This window comes from Lytechinus pictus, chromosome 8 (genome assembly GCF_037042905.1).
Source record: "Lytechinus pictus isolate F3 Inbred chromosome 8, Lp3.0, whole genome shotgun sequence".
NCBI lineage: Eukaryota > Metazoa > Echinodermata > Echinoidea > Temnopleuroida > Toxopneustidae > Lytechinus > Lytechinus pictus.
Genome location: NC_087252.1, coordinates 28780816 through 28793886, shown reverse-complemented (window position 1 = coordinate 28793886; position 13071 = coordinate 28780816). Strand labels below are relative to the sequence as shown.

The window sequence follows — 13071 nt, the reverse complement described above, 5'->3', positions numbered from 1 at the left end:
ACCCACGTGCATACATACCCTCACGTACATACGCGCACATACATTTAGACGTTAAACATTATTAACATACCAGAACTGAGAAGTACATTACTTTAGGCCTAGAATACGAAATAACAAAGTCTGCGGTCAAAGTGGTTAGCTAGTATTTGCATGTAAGCAATTCAATTCAATTTTATTTTCCGTCATGAGGAAATTGATACAGCAGCCTGAAGTGATGCAAGTCAAATCGAATGATATTGTACAAAAATAGTAATAAGAAAAAAAAAGCAGATCATCGTTCTTCTACCCTTTTTCCCATCATGCACCTTGCAGCGTTCATCGTGTATGAATACATTCCGTACGGCACGCTGCTGACGTATCTACAAACCAACGCAGGAAAGACTCGATCAACGTACAAGGCTTACGTCAATGTTAGATCTATTGTTCGACGGGTCAAGGAACCGGAAATACTTACGTTCGCCTGGCAGATCGCGAAAGGAATGGAGTTTCTAGCTTCACAAAAGGTGACACTTTCAGCGTGTTTATTTAGGAACCTCTATAGTCAGGCATCACGGGCGTGAATTTTTAATCGTGTTTAAAGTTATCCCCATGCAGTCACAAAATAGACACCGATCCACCTCGTATCAGATCCGGGGTGGTTCGGAGGAGAGATCCGTGCAGACGCCTTGGGCATCCCTGGAGGACCGAGTATGTCCGGGAGGCCAACGCGGCAGTTAAACGGACCGTTCCGAATTTCTCTGCAAACACGGCAGTCCACAGGGGATGCCGGATGTTTTGGACCTCCCCAAAGCTGCCACGTTGTCCTCCCGGTCGATCACGGACCTACAGCGGCCTTCAAGGATGCCAAAGATGCTCCAAGAATGCCCTGGATCACCCCGGATCTGATCCTGGGTGGTCCGGCTTATATAAACTACTGATGCTTTATACCCAGCATGAGTTCGAATTTGGATATAAACAGGATACAAAAAATAATGTCAAGCTCATAATAGCCAGTGAGAGATGTTCCTCTATAAATCAAAAACTCTACTCGAAAGGTATTTCGAAATATTATTACGGTATATCTATCAAATAAATTCAACATTTCTGTATCCAGCCCACTTTTGTTTAGTCTAATCTGGTATAAGACTTCAAATGATAATTATACATTATTCTGTATTTATTTTATTTCAAATTTATCAATAAACATTTTCTAAGCACTACGATTTATATTAATTTCTCGTTATTAAAATGCATTACGTCGCTTTATGATCGGTGCCTCTAATCTTTGATTTTTTTATAACAAATTTTATTGATTGAACAGGTTGTTCATGGGAACCTGCGAGCAAGCAACGTTCTTTTGTCAGAAAATAAAATATGTAAGATTGCAGACTATGGTTTGACTAGGATCTCTTCTCCAAAAAAGGTAAGTTATGTCTAATCGTGTCAAAATAATTGAACCCGTCTTACAAGGAGTTGTGATTGATCCGATCAACCATAATGATATGAAGAGCTCACTTGAAAAAGGGGTTAGGTCAATTTTTCATCAAATTTGATTTTTATGTCTCAATGTATAGATTTTTAGTAGCTCAAGAAGATGATACCAAAGAAAAGTTGAAATTCTTATTAAAAAATGAACTAAAATAGCAAAGAAAAATCACTTTTTTAAAAAAGGGGTTAGGTCCATTTCAGTTTAGTTGCAAAAGGGGTTAGGTCCAAACAAATTTTTTTTGGAAAAGAATATCTTATAAAATATAAAGACAGGTGGATTTCTTTTATACCCAATTTTATGTTCTCATAGTAGGGTATCATGAACATTCAGTTTCGCATACAAATATTGCAATGTGGTTGATCGGATCAATCGCAACTCCTTGTTAGGCGATTTTGGAAGTAGCTTTATCCAAATCGAATTTGAGGTCGGAAAGGAAATAATGAAGAGAAAGTGATAGTAGGCCTTCACAGCAGCGGGCAATGGAAGGGGATGGGGGGGGGGGGGGGGGGGGTGGGTGATATTGGGCACAGTTCCCCCAATTGGGAAATCTTATCTCACATCAAATCTTTCGGTCATACTCTTAAATTGAACTCAAAAGGGTATAATAATGATATATCTAACTTTTTTTTTCAACAATCGGAACATTCTTTATTCGTCCGAGTCCTTTTTAAATTCTCACCATTTTATAAACATTTTTAGGCGTATACTAATGTTGGATTTATCTTATTAGAGAAGAGTAAAAAAACATCAATCACCAAACATACCACGCGAAGGTGTGTGATCTAATAACATTTCCCTAAATAATTCTTACTTACTTTGGTTAAGTTATTTTGCTATTTGAAACGACCATTCGACTTAAATTTCACGTAGTCTTGCTTACAGAATAGACCTAACGTATGTTCGATATACAAAAAGGATGATTATGATCTATGATATTGTACAAAGATAAACTAAGCCTTTGTGATCCTATAGTTTTCATCAGTTCCGCAAATATTTTGAATAATGGTAATGGTTAATATCTTTATAAACTTAACCCTGACATGCATTTACATAATGTTGCGTAATTTTGTAACTGGTATCCGGGCATCGCAAATTTGGTTTCAAAAGTTGCGCGAGACTTGAGAGTAAAAATTCAGTGAACGGCGCGGTCAAAAACTTTCGCGCGGTGGATTAATCGCGAAAAATATCGAGGGGGGGGGGGCGCATTCCGCCCCCTGGCTTTTTAGAGTTAAGATTTATCTGTTTAGTAGAGGGCGTTATGCTAAAAAGCTAAAAGTAAAAGGTTGAACTTAATGTCTATGATTAAAAATTAATTTTCACAAAAGTTCTTTGCAAAAGTTAAAGACGCTCGATATGAGACTGCATAAAATGGTATATGCTTTGATGTTAGCTGTCTGTATATTTCTAATATTTAACAACAATGTTGATTAAACTTATTCTATTTTTTCGAATTTGGTGTTATCCATTTCAAGTCATTGTTTGCTCCATTTGACACAAAACAATAAAATTCAAAGTCTTGTTACGCCCCAACATGTTACTTGTGTCTGTGAGGCTGTGTGTGTGTGTGTGTAAGGGTGTGTGTGTGTGTTGGGGGGGGGGGGGGTTAAGGGTGATTAGCCGGGAAAGGAATCATTTAGACCTATCATCGTTATATTGATCATCTTGATTCAGAGGGCGATATTTTCTTATATCTCTAGACGATACATCGATGGCTTTCACCTGAAGCAATATTAACCGGTAGGTGCACTACCGATAGTGATGTATGGTCGTACGGTGTTCTCCTCTGGGAGCTGGTTACCCTCGGTAAGAATGCATGACTCGAATATATTGATTATTTGACTCTTATTATGGTCATTTTAACCCTTAATTTCTTATAGTCATCAAATTTTAAATGTCGGATTGAAAAATACGTGAATGCAGTTTCAGTAAACACTGATATCATTGAGAAAATCTGTAAAACAAAGGTTAACTTCATCAGTTAAATAAACTGAACTGTATGAAAGCATGAACTCTATAAACGGTCACACTGAATATGGCCAACACAGATATGCACACGTGGGACAGTGTCTTGATATTGGTTGAAGAAAGACCCGACATCTGACCAGAATTCCATGCTTTTTTTTGTCTTCTTTACCCACTGGGTAGCCTTATCAGTGAGTGTTGTCAACCAGGGCCCTGCACAATACATATATACATAAAACATTCAGAGGAACACAATACATACAACACATATGAAGTCGACATTGTTACAATACAATAAAGATAATGATTTGAGTAATTGAAAAAGAACCAGTATTGGGAATTAGCAGGAAATCAAGGAAATGTATAGGTATGCTTTTTCGATATAGGTTACTTACGTTTTTATAATTGTAAACTTATATTAATTGAGTACAAATTGGTATTTACCTTTAATACGAGAATTCTCCTGTAATTTTGCTCTTTTTGTCCGTTAGGCGCTCAGCCCTACCCTGGAGTCAACGATGATGAATTAGAAGACAGGATCTCTAAGGGATATCGGATGAGGAGACCAAGGCACTGTGGGGAAGATTTGTAAGTAGCGCCCTCACCTGTTGAAAATGATTAAGCCCATTGCTTAATTTTTTTGGTGCTTTCCATCATTAGACCTCGGTATTTCTTTTTAAAACACAGTACATTTTTGTTATAATTTCTTTTGATAAATGACAAATATAGTGAATGGTTCATATCTGGTATAAATCAAAAGAATCTGTATAATTCTGTAATTCTAATTTATGTTTATAGCGATATGACAGTATTCTAAAAAAAACTAGAACTTAGTTGCTGGGGCCAAGTAATCAAGTCAGGTTATGATTATTGTACCATAAATTCTATTACCGTATCAATAAGCAACAACAAAATGACGATCAATAATGCTGGAACCTCTTGATCACGTATATTTTTCAGGAGGATATACATGAACATACTTGCTTCAGAAGAGGCGGAAATAAATGTAATTGAATAGAATTTAAATATAAAACTTCCAGTAGTATTCTTCTTTTGGATATGTATGTAAATCCATCAATGTATATATATTTAAAGATGTATTTAGGAAATGATAGAATGGTTCCATACCATGATTACACATAAATAACTACGAGTGCGTGTGTTAGCAATGACTATAATCGTACTCAAACATTGTCAAATGTAATGGTATCTGTGATTTCCTTGATTATTCACCTCTAAAGGTATCTTACAACCTTGGCATGATATTTAAAGGTAATTTAAGCATTCAATTTGGAATAGTAATAATTATGTCCTTCGTTGCTTGCCATGAACAGGGGTGGCCTAAAGTGTAGTAAGTATTACTTTATGTTGAAATTATCTAAATACTAGTACGCCTTCCGTTTAACAATCCAGAAGTCAGATACGTATGCCGCCCATGCCTTTTAAATATATCTTTAGACAGTTTTATGCAGACATTCTTCATCATGTTAAAATACCATTGAGTTCAACCAATAAATATATACTTTCCCTAGAATCTAACCAGTTATATATTCAAAGTGTTTGTCATCGAATTATATATTGTATGGAGAGGCATTAATAACAGAAATGATCGACTATGCAATCAGCAAAATTTACAATTTCATTATTGGACTTGTTTACCACATGAACAGTTGACCCCTCGTTCCTGCAAAAAAGTTTCCTTCTGAAAATGAAACTTCTCTTGAAATGGTGAAACCAAACAAGGAAGGAAATCCAATTTCGGGTATTTACGTGGAAATGTTTTGAATGAGTTATATTTATGAAGATGTTTGGTTGAATAATTTGTATTTCTATAAAAATTTATATCAAACGCGTGACTAGTATGACAAGGATCCTTATTTGTAGGAATCGTGATATATATATATATATATATATATATATATATATATATATATATTGTGTGAAAGAAATGGATGAAGAGAACAATGGTAGGCGTAGCTTAAATCAAGGTTCCCCAGAGCTATCTACCCTTTTTGGAAAAATTGGTGATGCCGAAAAAATGTCTCCGCCGGGAATCGAACCCGGGCCCCGGTTAGATAGCTCTGGGGAACCTTGATTTAAGCTACGCCTACCATTGTTCTCTTCATCCATTTCTTTCACACAATATTTAAATATAAAAGAGTTGCCAAAGCTGTAGTACATGTATAACTTCACACATATATATATATATATATATATATATATATATATATATATATATATAACGATATTACATTCCGCGTGTTGGACATAGATGATATAAATGAGGCAAAGTGGTAATGCATTGTATTTAGTTCCAACTGAGTTTTGACAGAATATATATATATATATATATATTATAATTAACCAATTATAATTTCCTTTGTCGGGTGAAGGTGGGTTTTGAACAATGACAAGCCGCCATGCCTCAGCTGGATCAAAGCTTGTATACTTTCTCCCATACGTGTACTGTATCAAAGCAATAGCTTTGATCCAGCTGAGGCATGGCGGCTTGTCATTGTTCAAAACCCACCTTCACCCGACAAAGGAAATTATAATTGGTATGGTGTCGAAAATCTGTCTATCTGACGGTCAATTGGATCGGGGTCGCCCTAGCCACTAACCCGTCTCTGTGGTCTAGTGGTTAAGGCACCGGCGTTCAAAGCTGGGGGCACGGGTTCGATTCCCGGCAGAGACATTTTTTCGGCATCACCAATTTTTCCAAAAAGGGTAGATAGCTCTAGGGAACCTTGATTTAAGCTACGCCTACCATTGTTCTCTTCATCCATTTCTTTCACACAATATTTAAATATAAAAGAGTTGCCAAAGCTGTAGTACATGTATATATATATATATATATATATATATATATATATATATATATTATGTCATGATGGAGCCGATATTATAGATTTGACTAATTCCACCGAATAGAAACTTGCAAATCCTAAGTTTGATCTCTGGTTTGCTCCATGTGCCCTTGATCATCACATTTTTTTGTAGACTACTCTTTACTTCATTCAAATAATTGAAATGCATGTTACATTTTTACCAATATGGTTACTTATGTGTGAATGTATTTTATTTCAATATTATGATCAGCTTACTTATTGTTGTAAAAGATTCTTTCTATTTGCATAATATTCGAACGCATCTAACGAGTGGTAACAATGATGAAACATCATCATATGGTACTAAGAACAGGGCTTCATATACGACATCGGTACGATATGATTTTGGGAACTTGGCAATCATACTTACAATCACTCTCTGCAAATTTTGATGAACGACGATAATTTGTAGATTTAAACGTTAAATACATATTTTCTGTTTTGGCAATGATTTCTAGAATATTGGTCCCCAAATGAGTACAGAGTCGAAGATGGCTGTACAAATCGGAGAGCAGCTTTATTGTCAAGTGCCATTTATTGGTTGATAATTATTGTTTGACTTACTTTATTATATTAACAGGTTCAAGATTATGAGTAATTGTTGGAAGACGGACACAAATCAACGAAATTCGTTCCACGATATGCAAACCAAAATCGGTTGGATGTTAGAAGGTTCTAATGTAAGTAGATTGAAACCGCATAAATTCGTAATTCCGAAGCTTCGTTATTCCGAAGGTTCGGTTATTCCGAAGGTTCGTATTTCCGAAGGTTCGTAATTCCGAAGGTTCGTAATTCCGAAGGTTCGTAATTCCGAAGGTTCGGTTATTCCGAAGATTCGTATTTCCGAAGGTTCGTAATCCCGAAGGTTCGTAATTCCGAAGGTTTGTTAATCCGAAAACGAAATAAGGTTCGTAATTCCGAAGGTTCGTTAGTCCGGAAACGAAATGTGGTTCGTAATTCCGAAGGTTCGTTAATCCGAAAACGAAGTGAGGTTCGTAATTCTGAAGGTTCGTTTGTCCGAAAACGAAATGATTAACGAACCTTATTTCGTTATCGGACGAACGAACCGTCGGAACAACGAACCTTATTTCGTTTTCGGATTAACGAACCTTCAGAACAACGAACCTTATTCCTTTTTCGGATTAACGAACCTTCGGAACATCGAACCTTATTTCGTTTTCGGATTATCGAACCTTCGGAATAACGAACCTTCGGAATATCGCCACAAATGTTCGGATTAACGACCCCTTTTACGTTTTCGGATTAACGAACATCGAGGTATAGGCAATTTACGTGTTTCAGAATTACGAACCTTCGGAATAAAGATCCTTCGGAATTACGAACCTTCGGAATTACGAAGTGTAACCGATTGAAACATCCTCCATCAATTCAAATGCTGATGAAATTGCTCATTTTATAATTCAATAAAGGGGCATTTGAAGAAAAGAAAATGATTGGATCATCTGCAAAATATATATGATCCCAAAGTTTTGATTGAATAGCAATGCTGTCCCGGGCATGCTCTTCCACTGCAGTGAACTGTGTGATATTTTGGAATGCCTACTGTTCTACGAAATATCACTAGAACACATTTACTGCTTGAAAAAAATCAAATCTCTTCATCTTATTCTTGGTAACATTATTACGATTTTCTAACATGTTTCCTACAATAAGTTAGATTACATACTCTTCATACTCTTGTAATATTTCAGAGGAGAAAAGGAAATGAAATATACTGTTAACAGCCACAGAAAAGTGTGCCGACTTCCACTCTTAAAATATTGGGTGAAAGTGCTCCATGAGGGTAATTATGTGTCCAACCAAAATTGGGAATTTCTTTAGGCATTTTATCTATCCAGTGTGATGAAAATCTTGCCCATTCTAAAGTAATTGCTGCTTTTTTAATTGAACCTAAAATATGCTTCCCACAGTGGTTAAAATACTGCCCAAATTGGTTGGACACATACATGTAATTACCCTCGTGGTGGTAAACATTTTACCCAATATTATTTTACCGTGTGGACAAAGATAGATGCGAAGGTATACATCTGTTGCAACCTATTAACGTCTTAATATTTATAATGTGCAATTCTCAACACAACCCATCATTTGGTATTTCTTCTGAAATTCATTGGCCCGTATTCTTAAGTCAGGTTTAACTTAGACCATGGTCTAACTCTGTGCTAAAATTATGGGAAGCCAAAAGTGTCAAAATGTTGGCGATCTTCAGTGTGATCGAATTTCAGCTTAGATTTTATGATTTCACAAAGTTTAGTTTATGTAACTGTACCAGATCTAGATCCACGATGACATAGTCATACTTAACCTTGGTTTTACAGACTTTCTCACGAAATTAGTGTTTTACTGCAACGTCTATCATTTAGCCTTAAGTAAAACCTGACTTCAGAATACGGGCCATCATTTGGTATTTCTTCTGAAATTCATGATGATTGTTAATATTGTTTTTACTTTCAGGATTACCTGTCCTTGAACAGAATGAGTGACGAGGATATTTACACCGATATTATCGATCCGGAATAAAGGCCACAACTTCATTTTCATCCAATTTCCATTCCTAAATTAGAAACAAAGCTCATTCCATCGAAAAAAACATTAATAAGAGCAAATGTGCACTCGTGATGTAGTTGGATAACAAACTACTACGGCACCTGCAGTCTTTCAATTCGAATGTAAATATCCATGTGCATCAGAGAGTTCGGAGAATTATGGTTTGACCTCGATGATAATAAACTATCAATATATTCATGATGCAATAGATGAGCTAGTTATTGCACCACATCTCACTGTTATCTCGGGTTATCTGCTTTTTAAAAATTCAATTCGACATTTAACTAAGACAGGTTAGACAGAGTACATGAGTTTATTACTTAGCAGATACCCAAACATTCATTCTTCCATCATTAAACTTTAAATGGACCTACCCTCCTTCCGTCCATTCACAAACACGATTAACGCCACACACACACACACACACACCCTCACACACACACCCCCTCTCACCCTCACATTTTTGTTCTCTCTCGATCTCTTTCTCTCTCATCTTCCTCACTTTGTCTCCCAAACACACTCGTGCAACCAACCTCATCCACTCACACATACACACCATCCCTCTCACGCCCTGACGCACACTTTTTTGTGGGTGCACCCGCACGTACCCAAATCTTTCTTTCACACCGACACGCCCCCTCCAGCATCCCACGCTCACAAGCATCCCGCACAACCCGACGCCCATCATCTCAACACACACAACGAATGATCCTTATGCGCTCTTTCCCCAGTTCCCCTTTCTTGGATTATTCCAGACTTTTTCGCATTTACTACGGGGAAACTCTCTACAACGCACTAATTCCTTTGAAAATACAAGTCACATCACAATGGATAAAAAGTTAGTGGACCAACGGCCTGTTCCATAAAGAGTTACAACTGTTGTAACTTTGCCCCTATGACAACCACCATGGCAACAGGGCTCAGCAGCCAATCAAAGACAAGTATACCATGGTAGTTGCCATAATGGCAAGGTTACAACAGTTGCAACTCTTTATGAAATGAGCCCCTGAACAGCATCGGAATCTCTTCACTCTGGACAACGAAATGATGTTCGTCTGGTGCAAATCGTCGGATGATTTGCTGTCCCAGTCCACCAACTCTCGACAAAAGCCTCCCACCTCTCCGTTGTGATTTTAATTGCATTTTCAAAGGAATCGATGCGTTGTAGAGAGTGTCTCCGTAGTAAATGCAAAAACTACCTATTGCCGTTTACATACACCATGTACGCATTCGCCCTTGTTTGTGTTTATTTCCATATAAAGCAATAAAATATACACATGATCAATTTAAAAAAATCGTCAAACATCGTAATATAAGGAAGATGGCCCATTTCAGCGGTATTAACAGAATACACTGAAAAAACTCCGGTGTTGATTTAACACCAGCCCGCAATGTCCACACCAGAGAAGTGTTAAAGAACACCAGTATGGTTTTGGTCTAACACCAGATATGTGTTTATACAACACCAATTGGTATTAAAACAGCATCGGGTTGATTCCAAACAGGTGTTATTTTGATACTTCTCTGGTGTGGACATATACAGCTTCCTGGTTTTTGCAGTTTACCACTGTTCTTCCATGGGGTCCTTGATGACGCACCATCGTATTTTAGCATCCTATTCGCAGACGCTTTCTGCAACGTTGTGAATCTATTGAAAATGCCTGTCAAATCACAATGGACAGATTAGAGGTCATTGTCGATAGTTGGTGCACCAGGACAGCACATCGTCTTAAGATTCGGACCGGACAAAAAATGTGCAAATATGTCGCTTGTCCAGAGTCCATGACGACACTGCTAGTTTGTCTTTGATTAACTGATTTGTTATTATAAGGCCTTTGACAAAAGATAATCCGCGTTATAGAAATCGTCTGTGAAGGGATTCCTAAAATGCCCTACTGACATGTAGGGGAAGACACACTCCCGACCTGTGACAACTGCACACGTTATCTCTTTCACACACAGACACAACCCCACTCACAACCTTGCACATTCTCACACACACACACTCCCACACACCCTTACACAAGTGCAGACAGACCAACGCAGTCCTCACCACTGATGTCTTCCCAAAATTCAATGCACATGCGCGGCCGATGTACGAAACACACTACGCACGCCTCTCTATAGCAATATTATTATTCATGCACAGAGGTTGATACAGGATTATAAAATAGGGGGCAATAAAAAAGAAAGAACAATGTTTGGGAAATGGAGGAAGGGGAGGGAGGGGGTAGGGCAAATATTATGCATGTATGTCCACTGAGCTATGTAATAGAAATCTAGATATTCATCTTCAATCTCTTTCCCTATTTCGCCTTTTGCTTTTATCTCCAGTACAGTACTATTTGTTTATTTTTAAACATTTATTTGACAAGAATCGTGGTGGAAACGTTTAAAAGAATGGGACTTCTTTAAAGTTCTTCAACGTATCCCATGTATTAGTATCCTACCATTATGCATGAAAATGTTTATTGTACCTTTACCTATTTAATATTTAAACTCTCATAGTTAGACAATGAACTATATACCGCTTATCTATTTCTTTTAATTGGCTATGGAATTGGCCTATCGTCAAGGAAATATTATTTTTTTCATTGACAATTTTGTTTACAGAGAAAGTATTCAATGACACTGTTATGATTAAGAAAGAACATCGAATTCCTCTTACGATTCATATCTAATACGGCAATAAAGCTATAATTTCTCATTTATTTCTAACGATTGTTATGTCACTCTGCAAGAATTAAATTCGTCAAAAATATTTCATTAAATACAATGCTTCGATTCTTGTTTGTTATTTAATGTTTCAGAGTGCGAAACTTAAAACATTCTTTTATTATCATTATTTTTTATTCAGCAAAGAAAAATACAAAAACAATACAATTCTGTATAAACAAAACAAGATAGGAAATATCAACCATGGGAACGCCAGGGAAAGAAAACTGTGGTAATCCATAATAATATTGGTAGAATTAGAATAAAAAATAATGTATAAAATGATATAAGAATAATCAGGGAATAGCTTTAGGCAAAATAAATACACAGAAACACACTTTCATCACCCATATCGTAGCATATTCAGGACGACATATGCATCTTAGGCATGTAAAGTGACCGACAACTTCACGGGATTTTCCAAGACATACACAATCAAAATAATACCTAAGCATTTTTTCATCACATCAAACATTTTGAATAATTCTGAAATCTTCGCTATGATATCAAACAACGAAACATAACATGTTTTTATGGTATATAACATTATTGAATGGCAAAATGGAGTCACACGATCTTGTTTCGTTTATTGATATAGCCTCAGTATAACTAAGGGCCTTTTCACACGTGAATCTTGAATCATCGTCATTGTAATGATGATTGCTATTTGTCATCGGACCTTTCACACGGAAAAGTCGTACCGTAATTTAAATAAAACTGGAATTTGAATTCGTGATTCTAGTTTCGTTTCACACATGCTAAAATTCGTCATTAGCCTTACTTTTCACTGGAATCATCATTCAAATTACGATTTTCTTTAACCGTGTGAAAGGGCGGTAATTGTCCTTAAGTTCGCTTGTGTATCTCGCTTTCATCTTAGCTGCGTATTGTCTAAGTCTGTTCATAACCTTATGCTGCATGGATATTTCGTTTTCGGGAAAAGCACCTCTTATATACATATGAATGTGGTAAAACCATTCACTGAGGTGTAGTTAGTAATCTTACAATTTCAGAAGGAATTAAGTTAAGTATAATGTAATACACATACCAAATACACAGTATAATCAAATTTTAATTTTCTAGTTTAAAATGTACACGTCAATATCATATCAATCATTAATAAGAAGTGCTTTTGATAGGTACAGACAAGGAGAGCGAAACGAACCGTTACGAGGAAAAGGCTATTTTTACTCTTAGGATTGACTGTCTACAACTAATTATTGTATATTTCCCCATTTAACATGTTTAATATACATATATAGGCCTATGGCACGGAAACATGTATTTACAGGTTATATTTGTATCATAATTACAATGATTTATTTAATAAAGATCTATAGGCCTAATGATAAGGATAATAATAATCATAATAATAATTTATAATAATACAAGTTGTGATGTCTTATTAATTCAACATGATATTAGATGATAAATCAGATCATATGGGGTCAACCATACAGGTGAAATCTA

At 36.3% G+C, this 13071-nt stretch overlaps 1 protein-coding gene across 2 annotated transcripts in view; it reads left to right on the top strand.

Moving 5' to 3' along the window:
• The window catches only part of LOC129266570 (tyrosine kinase receptor Cad96Ca-like), a 29056-nt gene extending 17402 nt beyond the window's left edge, over positions 1-11654 (top strand). The window contains exons 10-15 of one of the 2 annotated variants that reach the window (XM_064103893.1): positions 313-503; positions 1301-1402; positions 3166-3271; positions 3922-4018; positions 6899-6998; positions 8794-11654. In XM_064103893.1, the coding sequence (XP_063959963.1) occupies positions 313-503; positions 1301-1402; positions 3166-3271; positions 3922-4018; positions 6899-6998; positions 8794-8859 (662 nt within the window). In that variant the 3' untranslated portion in view covers positions 8860-11654. The remainder of the gene's footprint in view (positions 1-312; positions 504-1300; positions 1403-3165; positions 3272-3921; positions 4019-6898; positions 6999-8793) is intronic. The other variant, XM_064103894.1, reaches the window with a different exon arrangement.
• The last annotated feature ends 1417 nt before the right edge of the window (positions 11655-13071 follow it).